The sequence below is a fragment of the Apus apus genome, chromosome 12 (genome assembly GCF_020740795.1).
Source record: "Apus apus isolate bApuApu2 chromosome 12, bApuApu2.pri.cur, whole genome shotgun sequence".
Lineage (NCBI taxonomy): Eukaryota > Metazoa > Chordata > Aves > Apodiformes > Apodidae > Apus > Apus apus.
This window is the reverse complement of record NC_067293.1, coordinates 30,373-50,208: the sequence shown is the minus strand read 5'-3', so window position 1 is coordinate 50,208 and position 19,836 is coordinate 30,373. Positions and strand designations below refer to the sequence as shown.

The window sequence follows — 19,836 nt, the reverse complement described above, 5'->3', positions numbered from 1 at the left end:
CGGCGGCGAGTCCTGCCCGCTGCCCACCGAGCGCCGCGGGACGGGTCCGGAGCCCCCGCGGGCAGCGCGGGCGGGGCGGGGCGGTCCCTCCGCCTCGGTGCCGGCAGCTCCCGGTGCCCCCGCCGCTGCCGCCATGCGCAGCCGGAGCAACTCGGGCGTGCGGCTGGACGGCTACGGGCGCCTGGTGCAGCAGACCATCCTCCGGCACCAGGTGCGGGGCCTGCGCGGGGCGGAGGGCGGGATCTGCCCGGCTGCGGGGCCGCGCTCTGCCCCGCCGGGCCCGGGGAGCCGCCGCCTGCACCCGCAGGCGCGGTTGGCGGAGCAGGGGCCGCGGGCCCTCGCTGTGTCCCTTCCCGCAGGACGCGGTGACGGGCTTGCTCCCCGCCGGTGCCCACCACCGGGATGCCTGGGTCCGGGACAACGTCTACAGCATCCTGGCCGTCTGGGGGCTGGGCCTGGCCTACCGCAAGAACGCCGACCGCGACGAGGACAAGGCCAAGGCCTACGAGCTGGAGCAGGTAGGAGGGAGGGCCCGCGCCCGCTGCCCCGGTCTCCCGTCTCCGCCCGGTTGGTGGGCTTTTGGCACGGCCCAGCTCCGGGGTTGAAAGGCTGCGGGAGGCCGTGGAGTGGGGACGGGAACAGGGCTGCCCCTGGTGCGGGGGGCAGGAGGAGAGCCGCTCTTCCCAGGGTGTGCTGGAGCCCAGCGGGAGCGCCCAGCCCTCTGACTCTGGGGTGACCTGGGGACATAGCCCCTCTCCCCAGGGCTGGGGCGCTGCCTCCTGCAGCTGTCTCCCCCCTCCCCATCTTACTTTCCCTCTGCTCCCGCCTAGGGAGCAGGAGCCATAGAAATGTGAGCAGGGGCTTCAGTTACAGGTGTCCTGCAAAGGTCAGCGGCCAGCTGGTGCTTAGTCAGGGCTTCTGGCTGCCTGGGGATTAACGAGGCTGTCTTCCTTGCTCCTGCAGAGTGTGGTGAAGCTGATGCGGGGGCTGCTCCAGTGCATGATGAGACAGGTAAAGGCTGGGGAGTGCATCTGGGAGTTGAGTGATCCTTACAGCCCAGCTCTGCCACAAAGACTGTTGGTCTGAGCTGTGCCAGTTCCTCCCAGCCTTCCTGGATGAGCAGAGGGAAGGCCCCCTTCCAACAGGTCTTGAAATAAGCTCTGACTTGGCATCTGTCCCTGGTGGGATGGAAGTCCCAGTGCTGCAGGCTGGTGGCCAGTGGAGCCCTTGCCAGCTGCTTCCTGTCTTGTGGCCTGACTGGTGCTAGGTCTCCACAGCTCTTCTCCCTGAGGGGAACTGAGGTGACCCTTTTCTCTCCGCAAGCTGTGGGCCGTCCACAGCTGCAGCCCTGTGCTAAGGTGGCACATGAGCCTGCACCTGCTGCCTTGTCGTGTGGAGGAGCTCAGCCTGGGGGCTATAGGATTTCTGCCCTTTCAGGCATGGCTTCATGTGCTGGGCTGATGGCACGGGGAGGTTCTTAGCTCTGGGGCTGCCAAACCTCTCTGAAGACAGGGTTTGATGGACCCCTGCATCTCCTTGTTCTTCTCAAGGTAGAGAAGGTGGAGGCATTCAAGTACAGCCAGAGCACCAGGGACTGCCTGCATGCCAAGTACGACACCCACACCTGTGCCACCGTGGTGGGGGACCATGAGTGGGGTCACCTACAGATGGATGCCACCTCCCTCTACCTGCTCATGCTGGCGCAGATGACAGCCTCAGGTGATGTTGTTGGGGGATGTCATTTAGGCTCTGAGCATGCTGAACTCCAGGGCTGTCCACATTTTCAGTTTGGGTGCAACTTCCTGGGTGCCAGGCTGCTGTGGTGGCCTCTCCAACCTCACTGTTTTCTTATGCTTACAGCAGTCGGGGTGGATTTTGGCCCTCTGTGTCCATCTCTCTTAAGAACCCCCCTTTGCCTGAAGCAGCAGAGCCACTGAGGGGTGCGAGTGAGGACAGGAGCCAGCCAGGATGTGGCTCCTGTGGGGTGGGAGTGCAGTGAGGAGGAATCTGGCCTGGGTTACTGCAGCCCCTTCCTAGGGATTCCTGTGGGCTTGGAGCAACTAATGTGATTCTTATCCTGGTTTTAGGCCTCCACATAATTCACAGCCTGGATGAAGTCAACTTTATCCAGAACCTCGTGTTCTACATTGAAGCAGCCTACAAAACTGCGGTGGGTAGCCAGTGTGCCCTGGGGTGCAGGGGTGGGTGCATGTCTAGGGGCAGCGGTGGGTCCCTTCTGAGCCCCAGTGGGCAGAGTCCCACAGCACCTGTTGGGAGCAGCACTGATAGGTGGGATTCCAAGGCTTTCTGGGTGTGCTGTGACCTGCCTACTCCAACGTGCCTCTGCGCAGGACTTCGGGATATGGGAGCGCGGGGACAAGACGAACCAGGGCATCACCGAGTTGAATGCCAGCTCCGTAGGCATGGCCAAGGTGAGCCAGGGAGAGGTGCTGGGCAGGTGCAGGGGGCATGGGTGGCCCTGTGCTGCACTTTATAGGGAAGGCTGGGCACATTGTATTATTGAGGGTCAATGCCCGTGCAGTTCCCTGGGGAGGAAGACCTTTCTCCCTGTGAGCTGGGATAAAACTGTCCCACTGTTGCCTGAGTTTTGCCTGAACTGGGAGTGAGAAATGAATTGTGGTGTGTGGCAGAAATGTCCAGGGCCCTGTTGGTGTCTGGCTACTTGTGGCTTTGGAGATGTGGTCACATACTGACCAGGGGTCATCTGCAGCCACAGCAGTGTTTAAATTTGGGCAGTGGGTTACATGGAGGGGCTGGAACAGGGTGAGAGCTCTTACAGTTGAGCAGCATCGTGGAGAACTTGCTGCTTTGGGTCTTGCCCTGTTATCAGGCTGCCCTGGAGGCACTGGATGAGCTGGATCTCTTTGGAGCAAAGGGAGGCCCACAGTCAGTCATACGGGTGCTGTCAGATGAGGTGCAGCACTGCCAGGTGAGACCTCTGTGGGTTTTACACCATTGCAGGACAAACTGTGGTCTGCTGGGTTGCTGTGTGAACCATGCTTGACCTGGTAACCTAACCACTCCTCCTTCCCCTTTGCCCAGTCCATCCTCCACTCGATGCTGCCCAGGGCCTCCACATCCAAGGAGGTGGATGCCAGTGTGCTCTCTGTCATCTCCTACCCAGCCTTTGCTGTGGAGGACAGCGAGCTGGTGGAAATCACCAAGCAAGAGATCATCACAAAGCTGCAGGTAAGCGAATCTGCCCTTGTCTTGCCCTTCCAAGAGATAGCTGCAGTTCAAAGTTCTGTAGCCCTTTTCTCCCCAAAAATGCTTGGGAAGGGGTGCTGGGCCATGTCCTCTCCCGGTCCCCATGACCTGTGGCAGGGGTGTGCAAAGAAACAGTCCCGCGTGCTGTAGCCCTAGGCTGTGATCGTGGTACCTGAGCACGAGGTGAGCAAGGGAGGGGGGGGTACTTGGCTGGAGGAGACCCCCCCACGCTTCTGCACTGAAGGTACAAGGTATCTTCCACTGTTGCTTCTCAGCACCTCTTTCCCTCCCTTCCAGGGGCGCTATGGCTGCTGCCGCTTCCTGCGGGATGGATACAGGACACCTAAAGAGGTAAGTGTCCCCAGCCCTGCCACCTGCCAGGACTCGAGTGCCAAGCAGCAGGTTCCCTGGGTTGCTTTTTCAGCCCCCCAGGTGCAGCACAAAGGCTGTGGTGCGTATCGCTGGGAAGATGAGAGCCCTGAGTAGCCCCAGGCAGTGTCATGGGTCTGGGCAAGGCTTCCCAAAATGCCAACGTCCATTGCAGAGGTGGTGCATCCCACCCATGCCCATAGCAGGTGGGCAGAGGCTGTCTCTGCCATCATCTTAGGATCTGGTAGTGTTGTGCACCTCTAAGGCTGTGGGAAGATGAGACCCCTGCCCCATGTAGGAGCCCTGCTGAGGCTCTCCCAGGGCTGCACAAGCCCTGAGCAAGGGCTGGAGGCCTGTGGAGGTGACCATGCAGTGCTCCTCCCTGGTGACCTCAGCTCTGCAGCAGCACTGAAAGTCACAAAGCTGCTTCTGCCTCTCACTAGACAGCAGGCAGCTTGTGTGCTGCCACACTTGGCTCTTGGCAGAGTAAGTGGAGACTTTATTCTGCTGCCTTGGGGAGGAAAAATTGGAAAATTTTATAAACAGTTGCATTTGATGACTACAGAACCAGGAAATGGTACTTGGAGGCTCTTAAACCATCACTGGCTGTTGGGCCCATAACCTGTTGTACATGAGCACCTCTGAATGCTTCTCTGCTGTGCCTCTTCAGACCTGACCATGATAGGCAGCATGTGTGGCTGCATCTCTCCAGAGTCAGAAGAGCAGCAGCACCTCCAGTCTGATTTTGCCAGCATGCAAAGCTGTAGATCACTTCTGGGGAGCTGCAAGGCATGAAAAGGGCAGTGTTGCCTGCAGAGGCACTGCAGCTGGTTGGAGTCTAATGGGAGTTTGGGAGCTTGTGACCAGTGTGCAAGCACAATGGAAAACTTCTGCTCCCTCTGTCTCTGCTGTCCTCTCTACCTGACAGTCTGAGGCCAGCTCTCTCCCTTCTCTGGAACAAACAGCTAAAGAATTAGCAGGGAGGGTCGAGCATAGGTCCCCTGGGCACTACCCCAGCACATCTGGGATGGGAGGATTTAGCCAAGGCAGCACTCCATCCTGACCATTTCCCTCCCTCAGGAGGACGCTGCTCCCTGGCCCTGTGTCACCAGCACAAGCCCTCGTGGCAGCTGGGCTAGCTTGGTAATGCTGGAGGAGGCAGGTGCTGGGGCTGGGGCAGAGCAGGCAAGGCAAAGGGGACGTGGGTGTCCCCAGTGCCATGAGGTGGATGTTGTGCCATTGTATAAGGCTCTAGGGTGCTCTCCTAGGGGCTGGGTAGGCTCCCTTTGCCCGGGAAGGAGGAGCCTCTTTGGCATCAGGGCAGAGTGCTTGGGAGGGGATGTCCGATGGAAAGGACACAACCTGGAGTGTTTTTGGCTCTGTCTCAGCCACCATCTGCAAAGGAGGCCTGGGAGGGCATTTGAGGCTGAGATCTTGGGGGTGGGGGGTAGGAGCCTTGTCAGTTTGAGGAGATCTTGCCACCCACCACCTGCCTGCTCATGTCCTCCCTGCAGGACCCCAGCCGCCTCTACTACGAACCTGCAGAGCTGAAGCTGTTTGAGAACATCGAATGCGAGTGGCCTCTCTTCTGGGCCTACTTGGTCATTGATGGGATTTTCAGTGGAAACATGGAGCAGGTAAGAGAGGAAAGAAGTCCCTGGGAGGCATGTGAGGAAGGTTGCAGGGAGTCGTGAACAGGGGCAGATCCCTTCTCCTCTCTCCTCAGGTGCAGGAATACCGGGAAGCCCTTGAGGGGGTTCTCATCAAGGGGGAGAATGGGCTGCGCCTGGTGCCAGAGCTGTACAGTGTGCCACCAGATAAGGTGAGCAGTCCTGAGCTACAGTGGGAGTGGGAATGTCTCATTATCAGATAATGAGGTTTTAACTTCTTATTAACCCAAAACATTAGTAAAACAGCCCATGTAGTTCATGGAAGTCCCATGTAGAGTTGTTATAAAACCAGGTTGGATAAATAAGCTCTGCTTTTTTTCCCAAGCCATTCCTTGCTCCCCACATACAAGGGTGCTTTGCTGACATTCTGCTGGCCTGGAGTCAGTAGCCCCTAAGAGCTCAGGACATGGGGACCTGGGCTGAGGAGGTTGTGCTGAGCTCCCATTCAGTGGTGAGGGGTTTGTGTGGGCCTGGGCTGAGAGCCATGGCCTCCTGGTGCCTGGGTGGTGCAGGAAAGATGCTCTCCCTGCCAGCATCCAAGAGCACTTCCCCAGTACTCCTGGGACATGTCAGTCATTCCCATGGGGTGGCCTGTGTTGGGAACCCCAGCACCGTCTGAGCAGCTGGTCTGTTGTCTGACACGGGTGCCTGGGGCGATCACAAGAAGAGGGGAAGAACGTAGCCAGGACGTTATGGACCTTCAGTGGCAAATGCTTTTGTAGGCCCTCCTTTTAAGCCTTAAACTGCTTCAGAATACCATTGTGATGCTTCCTGCAGTATCTTGTGTCTGTGGATCCTCTCCCTGACCTCCTGGCTTGTCTTTCAGGTGGATGAGGAGTACAGGAACCCGCACACTGTGGACAGGATACCTATGGGCAAGCTGCCACTCATGTGGGGACAGTCCCTCTACATCCTGGGCTGCCTGTTGGCCGAGGTGCAGTCAGTCTGGGTGATGGGGAGGGCTGTGGGTCCAGGCTCTGAGCTCTGAAAGGGCAAATGTTGCCATTCTGAGCCACATACCATGGGGAAGCTGTCACCTCCATCCCCAGGACCACCTCTTAAAGGTGGGTTGTCCATATGCATCACCTGAAATGTTAATCTCCTCATACCTCTTTTACCTCAGGGGTTTCTAGCTCCTGGTGAAATAGATCCCCTGAACCGCCGGTTTGCGACAGTCCCCAAGCCTGATGTGGTGATCCAAGGTGAGGGAAAGGGCCCAGTCCCAAAGCCATGTACCTGTCAGGCCAGGGGACTCACAGGGCTGGCTCTGCTTGCTGGATGTCTGCTGGTGCAGCCAGTTCTCAGCCCTGGCAAGGTTTGGTGTAAGATGGAGTACCAGTCCTTCCACTCCACCCTCTGTTGCCCCAGGGAAATCTGCTCTGTAGAGAGCTTGAAAGCTGTCCTGTCCTCCTGATGCCCAGCAGGGAAGGCTTGGGTGTGGAGAGAATAGGGATTCCCAGAGCAACCCCAGACAGCTGCCTCTACATGATGTGGCACCTTGTGTGTGTCCACAAAGGCCAGGGGCAGTGCTGTCACACCCCTGTGCCCTGCTGCACTCAGCCTGTCCTCCTTGCCCTGCAGTGTGCATCCTGGCCGAGACTGAGGCGATCAAGGCTGTCCTGAGGAAGGAGGATATCAATGTGGAGACTGTGGAAGATGTCTACCCCATCAGAGTGCAGCCTGCACGCATCCTCAGCCACATCTACGCCCGGCTGGGTGAGCTGGACTCCCTGCTCCTGCAGCAAAGAGGGTGCAGAAGGGTCTGTCCCATCCCCTGACACTCCTGCTGGTAGATGCTGATGTCCTGCCCGGCTGTCCTCTGTGTGGCTGAGGAGGGCTCTGCCACCCATTTCTGGGCCCAAAGCTGCTGCTACCCAAGGGGAGCTAGGGTATCAGGCAGTTCTGTTCAGGGTGATTCTGAAAGGGGTAAAGTTCTGGCATTGCAGTTTCACAATCACCCTAGGGACAGACCCTCTGATCTGTACAGGGTGGCTCTGGCGTGGGCAGGAGCCAGCTGTTGTTCCTGTACCCATGTATCAATGGGGGAGGCCAGCCAGGTCCCAGGGAAGTGTCCCCTGGCAGTCCCTGGCTGAGAGAGCCTGTAGCTCAGGCAGGACAGCTGTTGTTGGAGAGTTGGCAGAGCAGAGTGTGAGGGGAGGGTGGGCTCCAGAGCTCTGAACACTCATTCCCTGATGCAACCCCTTGGGCATGGGGGTGCTTGTTGTGCAGGAGCTGGAGACCCAGCCTGGGCCAAAGGAGAAACCTGATCCACTGTAAGCTGCATGTGTAGGCTAATTTTAGCCACCAAAAGGCCAAGTGTGACATGGGCAAAGGGGACAGAGGAGCAGCCTGGCAGCTGCCAGGCTGACATGACCAAGGGGTGATGCTGCTGCTGCTGCACCATCCTGGGCTCTGGGAGTAATCCAGGAGCTATGGAAATGCTGATAAAGCTGTCAACTTTGAGGGGGTCTCCCCTGCTCCAGCTTCTGACATCCCCATAGACTTGGAGGTGTGGCGTGTTGCGGAAGTGAGGACAGTGTCCTTGTTTCAGCAGGAGTCCCTGGGGAGGGCCTGGATGTCTCTAGCCCCCTGGGCAGGGCTGGGGCACAGAGCATCACTGTCCCTTATTGCTGTGCCAGCTTGACACAGGGTCCTGGGATACCCCAACCACAAACCAGCCTTTTCATGCTGGCTAGTAGCACATGGGCCTGTCTCTTGTTTGCTGATGCATCCCCTTTTGTGAGGAGACTTGCACCAAAACTTCCTCCTCCTGCCCCTCTAGGCCGCAACAAGCAGTTGTGCCTGACGGGACGGCCCTACCGGCACATGGGCGTCCTTGGGACTTCCAAGCTCTACAAGATCAGGAAGAACATATTTGCCTTTACCCCACAGGTAGGTGGGTTCATTCCCAGCTGTCATGCTATCTGGAATTGGGCAGGCAGTTTCTCCCCTGGCTGAGCACTCAAGTTATTCCCATGGGTGGCCCAACACCAACTGAGCTGCCTGCAAGGGCAGAGCAGCCCCAGTTCCAGGGTGTGAAGTAGCTGGGTTGGTGGTCCTGGCTGTGTGCATGCTGGGAGGAGATTATTTCAGCCTTCTGATGGTCAGTATTGGCTGAAAATATCTTTGCTTGCCCTGACAAGGACACTGGGGGGAGGCTGATGGCAGGACAGGGATCCCCATGTCCAGATGGTGTGGGGACAAGCAGGGTTGCAAGCCTGGTGCTGTGGGAAGGGCATATTTGTGTGGGATAGGCACAGCACAGACTGTGTGGAGCCTGGGTGATGCTGCTGCTGAGCTGTAGGGTCATCTTGTAGTTGGTGGCTGGTAGCTGCCCTGGGGCTTGAGGGTCCCTTTCTAGGCTGTACTGGCATGTACCAGGCAAGGTGGGATGAGCTGTTGGTGCAAAGGAGCTTCTCCTCTGGGTGCACTGTGTGGCTGGCCGGGCTGAGCACCTGTGGGAAGTTGTTGGTGGCACTAAAGGAACCTGGTGGCTGTGGGAAGGGCCATTCACTTCTCCTGCTGTCCTCACAGTTCATAGACCAGCAGCAGTTTTACCTGGCTCTTGACAATAAGATGATTGTGGAGATGCTGAGGACAGACCTCTCATACCTCTGCAGCCGCTGGAGGATGACAGGGCGGCCAACCATCACCTTCCTCGTCTCCCACACCATGCTTGGTATGGATCCTCCAGCTTTGCTAGAGCCAAATGGGAAGCAGCCCCTGCAGGAGGAGGGGGTGGGCAAGTGTGGGACCATCTCAGCAACGGGGACACAGTGGGGCTGGAACAGCCAGTAAAGAGCTTTCTGCTCAAAGGAGCTAGACAGAGTTGGCAGCGTCCTGAGCTGGGGCTGCCTGCCAGGCAGGAGTGCCTGCAGTCCAAGGGACAGCTAGGCCTGTTGAGAGGCCTTTTGGGAGCAAGACCAAAAAAACAACCCCCCTTTAAAACTTCTTTGGGCTCTTTCTGCATCTTGGCTCTTCACAAAGACTAACCTCCTGCTGAAGGATTCCCTAGACAACAGGGAGGGGAGAGCAGCAAACCAGAGGGAGCAGGGAGCTGCACAACGGCACAGAGCAAAATGAGCTTTTCTGGGGCAGCTCACAGGTTCCCTATAAGCCTGGTGCAGGGAAGGTGCTTTCGGGACCTTTTGGCTCTCCTTGTGTGCTTGAAATCTCTCTAGAGTTTTGAGTGTGCCCTTTTCTGTGGTATCTTCTGCTCCTGACAGCAGCACACCCTCCAATGCCTCATGTGAAAGCCAGGGACAGAACAGGGAGCTGCTGTCTCATACAGTCAGCTTCAGCCTGAGGTGAAATTCCAGGAGCCCAGGATGCCTCTTGGCCTGGCTTTGCTGGAATCCAGCCTGGACAGTCCTGAATTTCCCATGTTGATTGGTGCTTTTGGTGCCACAGCCTGATTGTGCACCCCAAAGCGAGGGCTTGGCCAATGCCATGTTTCTATGTGTGTCTGAATGCCCACCTGGCCCTGTGTTAGCTTCTGGGAGCCTGTGAGCAGGAGCACTGACTGCCTCTGTCTGTGTCCCCAGCAGATGAGGCTGGCAGCAGCGTGCACCCCACAGTGCTGACGATGCTGCGGAAGCTGCAGGATGGGTATTTTGGAGGTGCAAGGTGAGTGCAGCTTCTTGGGGTGCAGAAGGGGAGAGGGCTGGTGGCCTCCAAGAGCCTGGCTATGAGGGTACCTGCTGGGCCTGAGCATCGGCTGTTGGGGAGCAAGCTGTGGAGGATACACTGGTGTGTGCTAGGCTGTAAGTGCACTGCAGGGCTGCAGTCCCAACAGAGGAGATGCAGGAGAGGATGTATCTCTTCATGCCATTAAACCCATGGCTGCAAGATCCCTCTAATAGTTTTTGGGCAGCCCTGCCATGCCCATCTGTGGCTGGAAGAGTTGCAGGCAGCTAAAGCAGACACTGGAGCCTGTGTGTGTGCCTGGGAGAGCACATCTCTCCCTGCAGAAGGGCCTGCCCTGTATCCAGGAGGCAAAGCCAAAGGTATTGCCTCCCCCTTGCTCTCTGTGTGACCTCCCCTCCTCTTGCCCAGGATCCAGATGGGTAAGTTGTCGGAGTTCCTGACAACGTCATGCCGAACGCACCTCAGCTTTATGGACCCTGGGCCAGAGGGTAAGGTCTTTGCCAAGAGTTGCGGGCTCAGCATTGACAGCTTTGAGGAGCTAAACGCCGAGGAATGGCTGCATGGCTTGCAGGTAGCAGAGGATGGTAAGGGGGGACAAGCCAGTCACTGCTGTGACACGGCAAATGCCAGACTCAACCCATAACACCCAACCTCCCTGCCAGCCTCTGCCACTGTGTTCATCATACACTTGGGTTTTCACTGTGTTTCTTTTCCCATCTGACCCTCCATCAATAACCTTGTCTGGGTGATGCTCATGGTAACTACCAGTGGGGTGGGACTGGGGGAATTGATGCAGTTGTTTTAGCCCCCTCGGTGCAGCACTTTCCCAGCCACATGGGGCTGAGGCTGGTGGACATGGATGAGGGTAGCACAGAGGATGCTCTGGAACAAGCTACTCTTAGGAGCAACCGCCATAGGCTGTTGCCTGGGGAAGAGAAGAAGTCTCAGCAATGTGCCTCTGCCCAGGAGCTTTGGCTGAGGATCTTTGATGCACAAGTGACAGTGCAGAAAGTGGTAGTACAGTGCCTGAGAAGGGGAAGAGCCACCATGTCCCCAGGCAATCTGAGTGTTGTTTTCCTGAAGCCTTTGACCCTCCCTGTTTGGAGCTGCTCCAGTGGGTGCTGAATGGACCCACCTTGACCTGAGACTGTGGTGGGGTGCAAGTTTTGTTGCTCCCCATGTAAGCAGGCCTTGGTGCCTCCTCCTCCTGTGTGACCTAGTGTTGGTCATCTTCCCAGCCTTCCCATCAGTCTGCTCTGCCTCTGCTGCTCCCATAGCTAACATCTGCACTGCTGTGACTACTTACTTCTCTTGCCTTCCTCACTTCACCTGCAGTCCCCTTGCAGGCTGCACCCAGGCTTCTCCAAGGTGTCTGCTTCCCCCCAGCCCCAATGGGAGACAGGGCCTGCCTGGCCTCTGTACAGCAGCTAAAGATGCTCAGTTTTAAGATTTTCTTATGGTCAAATGCTGCAGCCAGGCAGGGTGATGTTCTCAAGCCCAATGTCTGGGGAACTTCTCCAGCAGAGCTTTCAAGCACTGGCACGAGGCATCCTCAGCAGGTGTGGAAAGGGGATGCCAACCTCTCCCTGCAGTCTGCAGCTCAGCTCCTGGGGCAGACTCACCACAGAGCTGGTCTGCCAGCTGGAGAGCAGCAAGACTTCACTCATGTCCACTGACTGGAAGTGCACCAACAGCTCTGCCTTGTAGTGCATTGCCTTGGCATGGGATCCCCCTTGCTGCTGGGCAGGGCTGTCATCTCCTGGCTGAGCAGAGACGTGGCCTCAGCCATGGAAACCCTCCTCCATGCTGCAGTTGGCAGGTGGTGGCTCTGGTGCTCCCGATGTGGCGTTGGGAGCGATGGGAGCTGCTGGAGGCTGGGCAAAGAACAAGGCAGGAGCCATAGGTCCTCTTCTAACTCTGAATTTAGTAATGTAATTTCTAATTAGAAATAACTGTTGCAAACCCCACCCTGCCTTGCTCCCATGCTGGAGCCCTGCTAGGATGAGACCCTTGCTATACTGGGGTGCTCCTAAGTGGTCTCTGCTTGGATAGGAACAAGGGTTTCACCACAGGGTTTGAGCAGACCCTGCTGCCCTTGTGCAAGCGTGGACCAGACAGGCTGCAGCCCCATCGCTTCCTTCATCCATACGGGACTCAGAGCCCCAGGGTGGCCGCAGCTGGCAGCCAGTGTCCCAGGCAGCAGGGCAGTGCTGGGACAGGGCTGCCATGCTCTGAGCCAGCAGCTGTCCCTGTCTGTCTGTCCTGGTCTGTCCCTCTGGCTGCCAGCACTAGCCCCGTGTTGTCACTTTGTGCAGCCAGCAAAACTGCTCTGCCAGGGTGCAGCTGGGGAGCTCTCTGGGGCCTGGGGTGCTGTGGCACCGAGCGACTGAGCCTCTCCCTTCCTGCCCCCCTTCCAGAGGACATGTATGATGAGGTTGCTCAGTACTTGGACCACCTGCTGCAGCGCACGGTTCCCCACACAAACCTCCCTCCCACGGCCCAGCGGGGAGGGCTGAGCCGCTTCCGAGCTGCTGTCCACACCACCCGTGACCTCATGTCCCTGGCGTCCAAGGCCAAGGACCTTCATGTCCAGAGTGAGTAACTCCAACACCCTCAGCACCTTTGCTCAAGGCCAGGGTGAGGCTGAGGTGCTTTGGGAGCTTTCCCAGCAGCACAGTGCTGGGGCCTCAGGGGAACATGCCATGGACTGCAGAGTGACCCAGGTTTGCCTGTCTGTCTGTCCTGGTCATGGAGTATCTTGGAGTTGGTGCCTGTGCTGTCCTGGAAACTGCTGAATGATAAGGGCTGGCCACTCCCTGTGGTGTTCCTTTAACTGGGTGGGCAGGGTCTGCCTCTCCCACAACCAACTTCTGCACAGGGGCTGCTGTAAGGGGAGTAGAGTCAGAGGTGAGGTGGTTTGGGGCACAGCAGTGGTGGCTGAGTTTGAGAAGTGTCTCCACTAACCTTGGCTTTCTCTTAGATGTTGGAATGTATGTCCCCAGTAAGATCTTCCAGGCATCTCAGCAGTCGGTCAAGCTGCTGAGTTCTCCCCCCCAGCACGACATGGATGCCAAGGTGAGCCCTGTCCCTCCCGAGCAGTGTTGTCCTTTCAGCTGGAGCTAGGGGGTCACTGGGGGGCTGCATGGGGAGGGCCTGGTGTTTGGTGAGGGGCAGTATCCATGGGTGAACAGCCTTGGTCTGTAACTGGACAGTACTTGATGAGGGTGCTGGCAGTGCTAACCATGAGCATGGGTCTCCCACCAGAGCCATGCACTGTATGCAGAGATGAACCTGCCCCATGATGAGGCTGGCAATGTGGACTGCAAGGCCCTAGTGGACCAGCTGCGTGTCTGCCCCACGCTGCAGGAGCAAGCAGACATCCTCTACATGCTCCACATCCTCAAGTGCGATAAGCTCCAAGTCTTGCTAGTTCACTGAGCAGAGGGAGCCGACACGTCCCAGCCTGCAAAGCCTGGGGCTGCTGCAGGGTGACCTGCTGCCTGCAACCCAGCATCTCCTTTACTGCAGAGGCCCTGAGTGGCACACGGGGCTTGACAGTGAGCCTGGCCCCACCGTCAAGGAGCTCCTCACTGAGCTGTACGTGCGGGTGGGAGACACGCGCCAGTGGGCCCTGATCCGCTACATCTCTGGCATCCTCAAGAAAAAGGTGGAAGCTCTGGATGAGGTAACAGCCACACAGCCAGCATCTAGTGGGCTGAGGTCCCTCAGGGAGGAGGCAGCAAAGCGGGCATGTGAACCATGGCTGCATCAGTTCTGTCTCCCTCTGCCTTGTGCTGAGGCCCCAGATCCTGAGCTGTTGGTGATGCCTGGGGTGGCCCTTTGTCCCCAGGCCTGCACTGACCTCCTGTCTCACCAGAAGCACTTGACAGTGGGGTTGCCTCCAGAGCCACGGGAGAAGACGATCTCTGCGTGAGTGTGGCTGGGGCTGGATGTGAGCCTGCTGCTTTGGAGTCTGTGGGCAGGAGCAGCTCTGGGTGGCTTGTCCCCAGCCTGTCCCTCTCCTCCCTGGGCTGTACAGACCAGGAGGGATGCAGGCCTTCCTCTGCAGCCTCTCACCTGCTCTGCCATTGGTTCCCTCCCCAGCCCGATCCCCTACGAGGAGCTCGTTCACCTCATTGATGAAGCCAGTGAGAAGAATCTCAGTGTGTCCATCCTCACCCAGGTGAGGGACCAATGCGGCAGGGGACCCCACAGCTGGGTGTCTGCCCTGGCCAGCATCAGTGGGGTGATCTGCCTCTTCTCCTCCAGGAGATCATGGTGTACTTGGCCATGTACATGCGCACACAGCCCGCGCTCTTCGCCGAGATGTTCCGCATCCGTATCGGACTCATCATCCAGGTGATGGCAACGGAGCTGGCACTCTCCCTGCACTGCTCAGGTACCTGCAGCAGGGACAGCACCCTGCTGGGGTGGGTGCTGCAGTGTGTGGGACCCTGTCAGCCAGGAAAGAGAAGTGCTGTTAAAAATGGGCAGCTCAGTGCCAGGATGAGACCCTGTCTGAAAGTGCTGGGATCTGCAGCTGTTCTCGGGTAGCACAGGCAGGTGATTTCACTTCTGCCTCTATTCAGGCATGTGTTGGGCTGGCATGGGGAAGAGTCCCCGTTGTAGACTGGACCTGGAGTTAGTGTATGTCCTTGGAGAATGAGCTCCTGTACCATTGCTTCCCCTGCTAACAGAATGGGGTGCAAGAGGGCTGTGAAGGGGTCCAACATCCCAACTCTGTTCTCTCCAGCTGGAGAAGCCACTGAGAACCTAATGAATCTCAGCCCATCAGACATGAAGAGCCTTCTCTACCACATCCTCTCTGGCAAGGAGTTTGGGGTGGAGAGAAGCGGTGAGTCTCTCAGCAGGGTCACAGGAGCATCTCTGGGCAAAGCTGGATCCTGGTGTGGAGCACACCAGCTGCAGGTGTTCCTGCTCATGGGGGACGTTGTTTTCCTGCATGTTCAGCACAGCTTCTGCACTTTAGGGGTCCAGCAAGAAGCTGCACTCTTCAGCAGGGTGGTGCTGAGCCACGTTCTGGAGATTGAGGCAGAGTCCTCTGGCTACTGGGGCTTTGCTTAGTTTGGCACTTGGCCCCTCCAGCCTGAATGGAAGCAGTTCTGTGCTGTGCTGGTTGGGATAGAGGGTGAGGGTGTGCAGAGGCAGCATGTCTGAGCAGCGATGGAGGATGTCTGTGCCCTGAGACCTGTACCCACTCCAAACCTCTCTTCCTCTCCAGTGCGCTCGGTTGACGCATCGTTCACCACCGCTGTCTCCATCTGTGAGGTGGAGGCTGTTGGGGCCACCAAGTCTGAGCGTGCTGGCATCGTCAGGCTGAAAAGTGAGATCAAGCAGGTGGGGGCCAGTGCAGGCAGGTGCAAAGCTCCTGCCAGGCTTTGGGGTGATGTGCAGCTACAGGACAGGCAAGATTGATGGGAGAGCAGGAGGAAGTTCGCTCCTGGGCTTCAGCAAGCTTAGAGCTGCTTCCAGGAGCTCCTTTTGGCTTCAGCCCTGCCCTGGGGGCAGAGTGGGGATTAGTGGGACTGGGGATTGCTCTGGCAGTGCAGTACAGGGGGAGCACAGGGGTGCTTGAGAAGGTGCAGGAGTGGGGAGGACCACATAGTATTCCAGCAGCAAAAAATTAATTTCCTTCTTTTCTTGCAGCAATTGGATAAACGTAGGCAGTCTCTGACTGGGAGTAAGGTGAAGCCACCCTGGTCCTCTTTGCAGCCCCAGCTTTTATCCCTCATGCCACGCTCCAGGGCAGCTTCTGAGCATGCATGAGTTACTGAGCTTTCCTAAACAAACCTGCTGCAGCAATCAGCTGGCTTCCCCTCTCTGCAGGCTCAGGGTTGCTCCGTTCAGGACAGAGGAAGGAGATTGGCTCCCCAGGAAGAAGTCAGCATGGCTTAACATGCTGTGGGGGCCCAAGGCTGGCACTGCCCCACAACCTTTGGGGAGCTCCCCTGTGAGTGGGACCAGTGTCTTGGGACTGGAAGAGAGGAAGGCTTCTCTAAACTGTGGGTGAATTGGCATTACAATCAGCTGGGAGCTGTGCTCCATAGCTGCTGTGGCTGAATAGATCCCATTATACCCACAAAAACTTCTTGAGTGGGATGGTATGATGTTTCCTGTACCGTGACCAGCAGTGGTCCTGCCAGGCCAGGCCACCAGTTCACTGGTGATCACTGGATCCTGCCTGCAGCCTCACCAGCTGTTTGCTGGGGGAAGAGGTTCCTGCCCAGCTACAAATGGCAAGGACTTCGTCTGGTGCCTGATGTATGTTCAGAAGGAGTCCTGAGCTCCAGAAGGGGTCCCATCCTCAAAGGGACAGACCTGCAGGGACCAGGCTGATGCAGCAGGTCTATGCCTGCAGCAGTGTGAAACCTGGTGTTGCAGTGTGTCAAGGAGGGTCATCCATGGACAGTGGCCTTGCTGTCCCTCCAGCCTGCCTGAGGCTAAATCCATACCCGTGCCAGCAGCCAACAGAGCAGCAGCATCCCTGCTCCTGTGTGCCAGTCAGGACAAGCCCACTGCTGCCACAGCAGCAGCCTGTGAGGCCCCACAGCCACTCCATGCCCTGGAACAGTCCTTTCCCCCTGATGCTAATGTGAGACTTTCTGCAGCTCACCTTTCAAAACTACCTCCAGCTAACCACAGCCCCTGGGATAACTGCCCCGTGGCCTGAGCTTGGTCTGTGCTGCTGCTGCTCTGCTTGCCACAATGGCTGCCCTACTCCAGCACGGCCTGATGTCTTTCCCTTTCTTCTCCAGCCTCCCAGTGTGCAATCCAGGGACACCAACCTGAAGTCCTCTCTGGTAACCTGCGTTTGTTGGCTGCGTGCATGGGGTCTGTCCTGTTTGTGGCTGCAGAAAGGAGCTGTGCTCCAGGGGATGCTGCAGGGTGGGCTTTGCTGGGGGAAGGGGGTGGCATCTCTGCCCTGGGAACCAACTCTGGGGCAGCAGCAGGCTGCATTCTTGTGAGGTATTTAACTTTGCAGCAGTCTCTGTGATCCTTGTTTTGTCTACCCAGTCCACTGGGCACTCAGAGCTGCTGGGCAAGGGATCCTTTTCAAGCATGCTGCCAGACCAGGGCAGTAAGGAGAGCCGCCAGGGCCAGTGGCAGCGGAGACGGCGGCTGGATGGGGCCCTCAACCGTGTTCCTGTGGGCTTCTACCAGAAGGTCTGGAAGGTCCTGCAGAAGGTGAGCTGGACGTCCCTCTGGCTTCTCTCCGTGCATGTGAGCCTGTGGTCCCAGGCACTAGCCTTGCCAGCAGAACTTAGGCACCTGGGGCTTGTCTCCACTGCTGTGTAGATATGTACTTAATTGAGAAGGCCTGGAAAACAACTGGCCCTGGAAAGCTGGGGAAGAGCTGGAGCTGCCTTGTAGGCCTTCAGGACCTACCTCATACTGTGCTGACCCTGGCAGAGAGGTGGACAAGGTCTGCTCAGCTGCTTTATACATTAGCCCGGCAGGCAGGAGCAGGGCTGGAGCCACAGCTGAAGCAGCTCTGGACACCGCTTGTCCGTGGTATAAGCCAGGGAGCAGAGCCCTGTGCTGTGTGCAGGGGGGCTCCAGCTGATGCCTAGCTGATGGGGAAGCAGTGATCCTGTGCAGAGAGCCCAGAGGTGGAGCTGGGGTGTGTGGGCAGCACACACCAGTGCCCAAGTAGGAGCGAGTTGATAGGCTGAACCTACGTGTCTTAGTGCAGTGCTTCTCCAGGCCATAACCATGGTCTCTTCTCCTTGTTCTGCAGTGCCATGGCCTCTCTGTGGAGGGCTTTGTTCTCCCCTCTTCAACAACCAGAGAGGTAGGAGGTTTATCTGAAGGGGAGATGGGGCAGGTGGGTTGGTGTTGGGTGCTGGGTAGCCCTGGGTGCGTGCCCAGCGTAGCTCAGGACTTGTGCTGGCGATGCCATGTTCTGGGTGCATTTCTTTCTCCCTCCTCACAGATGACCCCAGGGGAAATGAAGTTTGCTGTACATGTGGAGTCAGTCCTCAACCGTGTGCCCCAGCCAGAGTACAGGCAGCTGCTGGTAGAGGCTATCTTAGTACTCACCATGCTGGTGGACGTGGAGGTGCACACCATCGGCAGCATCATAGCTGTGGAAAAGATCTTGCAGACAGCCAATGACCTCTTCTATGAGGAGCAGGTAGGGACTCACCCAGGGGCCATGGCCTGCAATCAGGGCTGCTGTCTCCATTCCCCACAGCTACTCAGGGTTCACGTACTTGGAGGGTCCTGCCTCTTGTCCCCATTGTGTTCATGGGACATGGCAAAGATAGTGTCCTCTTCCTGCTGTTCCCCATTGGCGTGTCATGCTGCCAGTGCAACAGAGGATGCTTTGGGGTGGAAGCTGGTGAGGGTGCTCCCCTTATCCTAATGCTGCCTTTCTCCTTCTCTGTCCCAAATCCAGAAGGCCCTTGGTGCTGATGACCACATGCTGGAGAGGGATCCCACGACAGGCATCTGCAGCCTGCTGTACGACAGCGCGCCGAGCGGCCGGTTCGGCACCATGACCTACCTGTCCAGGGCGGTGGCCGTCTGCTTGTACGACTCCCTGCCCTCCGACGGCTGCTCCATGCAGTAGCTCTCACAGCTGCTCTCCCTGGATTGCAGACACCACGGGAGAGTTATCTTGTACAGCTTTCAAAGACAGGCATTAGGCTAGTTTGCAGGTAGCCTGTGTGGACATCTCTCCTGCCAGTCCTCGCCTCGCGGTGGGTGAGCAGCTCTCCCAAGGAGCTCCACAGGAGACACCTGTGCTAAGCTGACCTGTGCCTGCCAGCATCTCGTGGGGCAAGGGCTGGCAGGAAGAGGCTGAGCTTTGAAGCCTGCTTCTGCTAGAATCTCTGCCTGCACAGCTCCTCCTCAGCCGTCACCCCTGGAAGGGCCTGTGTTTGAGGGAGCTGGAAAGGGTGTCCCTCACAGGGCGTGTGTCGGCACTGCAGCACTCCCTGGCCAGCTAACGCTCTCCCTGCCTCCAGCAGATTTGAGGTTTTTAACTGATTCTGTGTTGCTTTTTATTCCAAATCTTCAGGGTTTCTACTAACGTAGGCTGGAGCTCTTGCTCTTCATAGTGCTGATGGAAAAGCTTTGTTAGAGGAAGTGGGGATGCTGCCTGAGCCTCTCCTTGCACACCCAAAATCAAGTCAGCCCAGCCCACGGCGGTGCTGCTAGCAAGTAGGCAGCCTGTCATTTCCTCCTTAGGGATCCTGGGGTGAAGCTGGGGTGGCTGTGAGAGCCAGGAGCATCCCAAGGTGTTGACGAATCCCTTTTTTCACCAAGCTGTGAGGACAGGGCTTTTGGCTGGCTGGGGAATGTGGGTGGTAGCCCCTCTGTGCCATCTGCTCTGTCCATGGCTAAGTCGCAGGTTCCCAAATGCACACGCGCCCTGTGAAGCAGCTCAGGGAGCTGCTTGGGTTGGCGTTAATGAAGCTCTAGGCTCAACTCTGGCCTCTGCCCTGGCTCCCACAGCCTTGCATAGGAGGGGGTTGGTGACCAGAGTGGGTCACAGCTCTGCTCTGTCCTGCAGGTCAAACCCCATGTAGGATAATGCAGTTGGACTGACAGTTGGACTGATGAGGATGAGGCACACTCACCACAAAGTGGTGGGGAGAGTGGGGTTATAGAATCATGGGATGGTTTGGGTTGGAAGGGATCTTTAAAGCTCATCTAAGTCCAAACCCCCTGCAATGAGCAGGGATAACTTCAACTCAATCTGGTTGCTCAGAGCCCCATCCAACCTGACTTTGAATGTTTCCAGGAATGGGGCATCCACAGCTTCTCTGGGCAACTATGCCAGTGTCTCACCATCCTCATTGTAAAAAAAATTTCTTCCTTATACCTAGTCTAAATTTGCCCTCTTTTAGTTGAAAACAATCACCCCTCGTCCTATTGCAACAGGCCCTGCTAAAAG

The 19,836-nt window shown here is 57.5% G+C and overlaps 1 protein-coding gene across 6 annotated transcripts; it reads left to right on the top strand.

Moving 5' to 3' along the window:
- The first annotated feature begins 60 nt into the window (after positions 1-60).
- PHKA1 (phosphorylase kinase regulatory subunit alpha 1) lies at positions 61-19,763 on the top strand. 6 transcript variants are annotated; one of them, XM_051629965.1, is made up of 33 exons: positions 61-211; positions 360-518; positions 964-1,011; positions 1,551-1,719; positions 2,088-2,170; positions 2,352-2,432; positions 2,852-2,950; positions 3,064-3,210; positions 3,526-3,579; positions 5,112-5,234; positions 5,324-5,419; positions 6,094-6,201; positions 6,391-6,469; positions 6,849-6,983; positions 8,050-8,159; positions 8,802-8,946; positions 9,815-9,893; positions 10,323-10,402; positions 12,332-12,508; positions 12,895-12,989; positions 13,179-13,318; positions 13,443-13,599; positions 13,765-13,844; positions 14,019-14,097; positions 14,184-14,313; positions 14,668-14,769; positions 15,157-15,272; positions 15,582-15,620; positions 16,691-16,735; positions 16,950-17,120; positions 17,674-17,727; positions 17,869-18,069; positions 18,334-19,763. In XM_051629965.1, exons 1-33 carry the CDS (start codon positions 134-136, stop codon positions 18,505-18,507), a joined length of 3,633 nt encoding a protein of 1,210 aa, XP_051485925.1. In that variant the 5' UTR covers positions 61-133; the 3' UTR covers positions 18,508-19,763. The 6 variants fall into 6 exon arrangements, with proteins under 6 accessions (XP_051485925.1, XP_051485921.1, XP_051485923.1 ...); XM_051629961.1 differs by having other exon boundaries at positions 10,323-10,498; XM_051629963.1 differs by having other exon boundaries at positions 9,812-9,893.
- Positions 19,764-19,836: the final 73 nt, after the last annotated feature.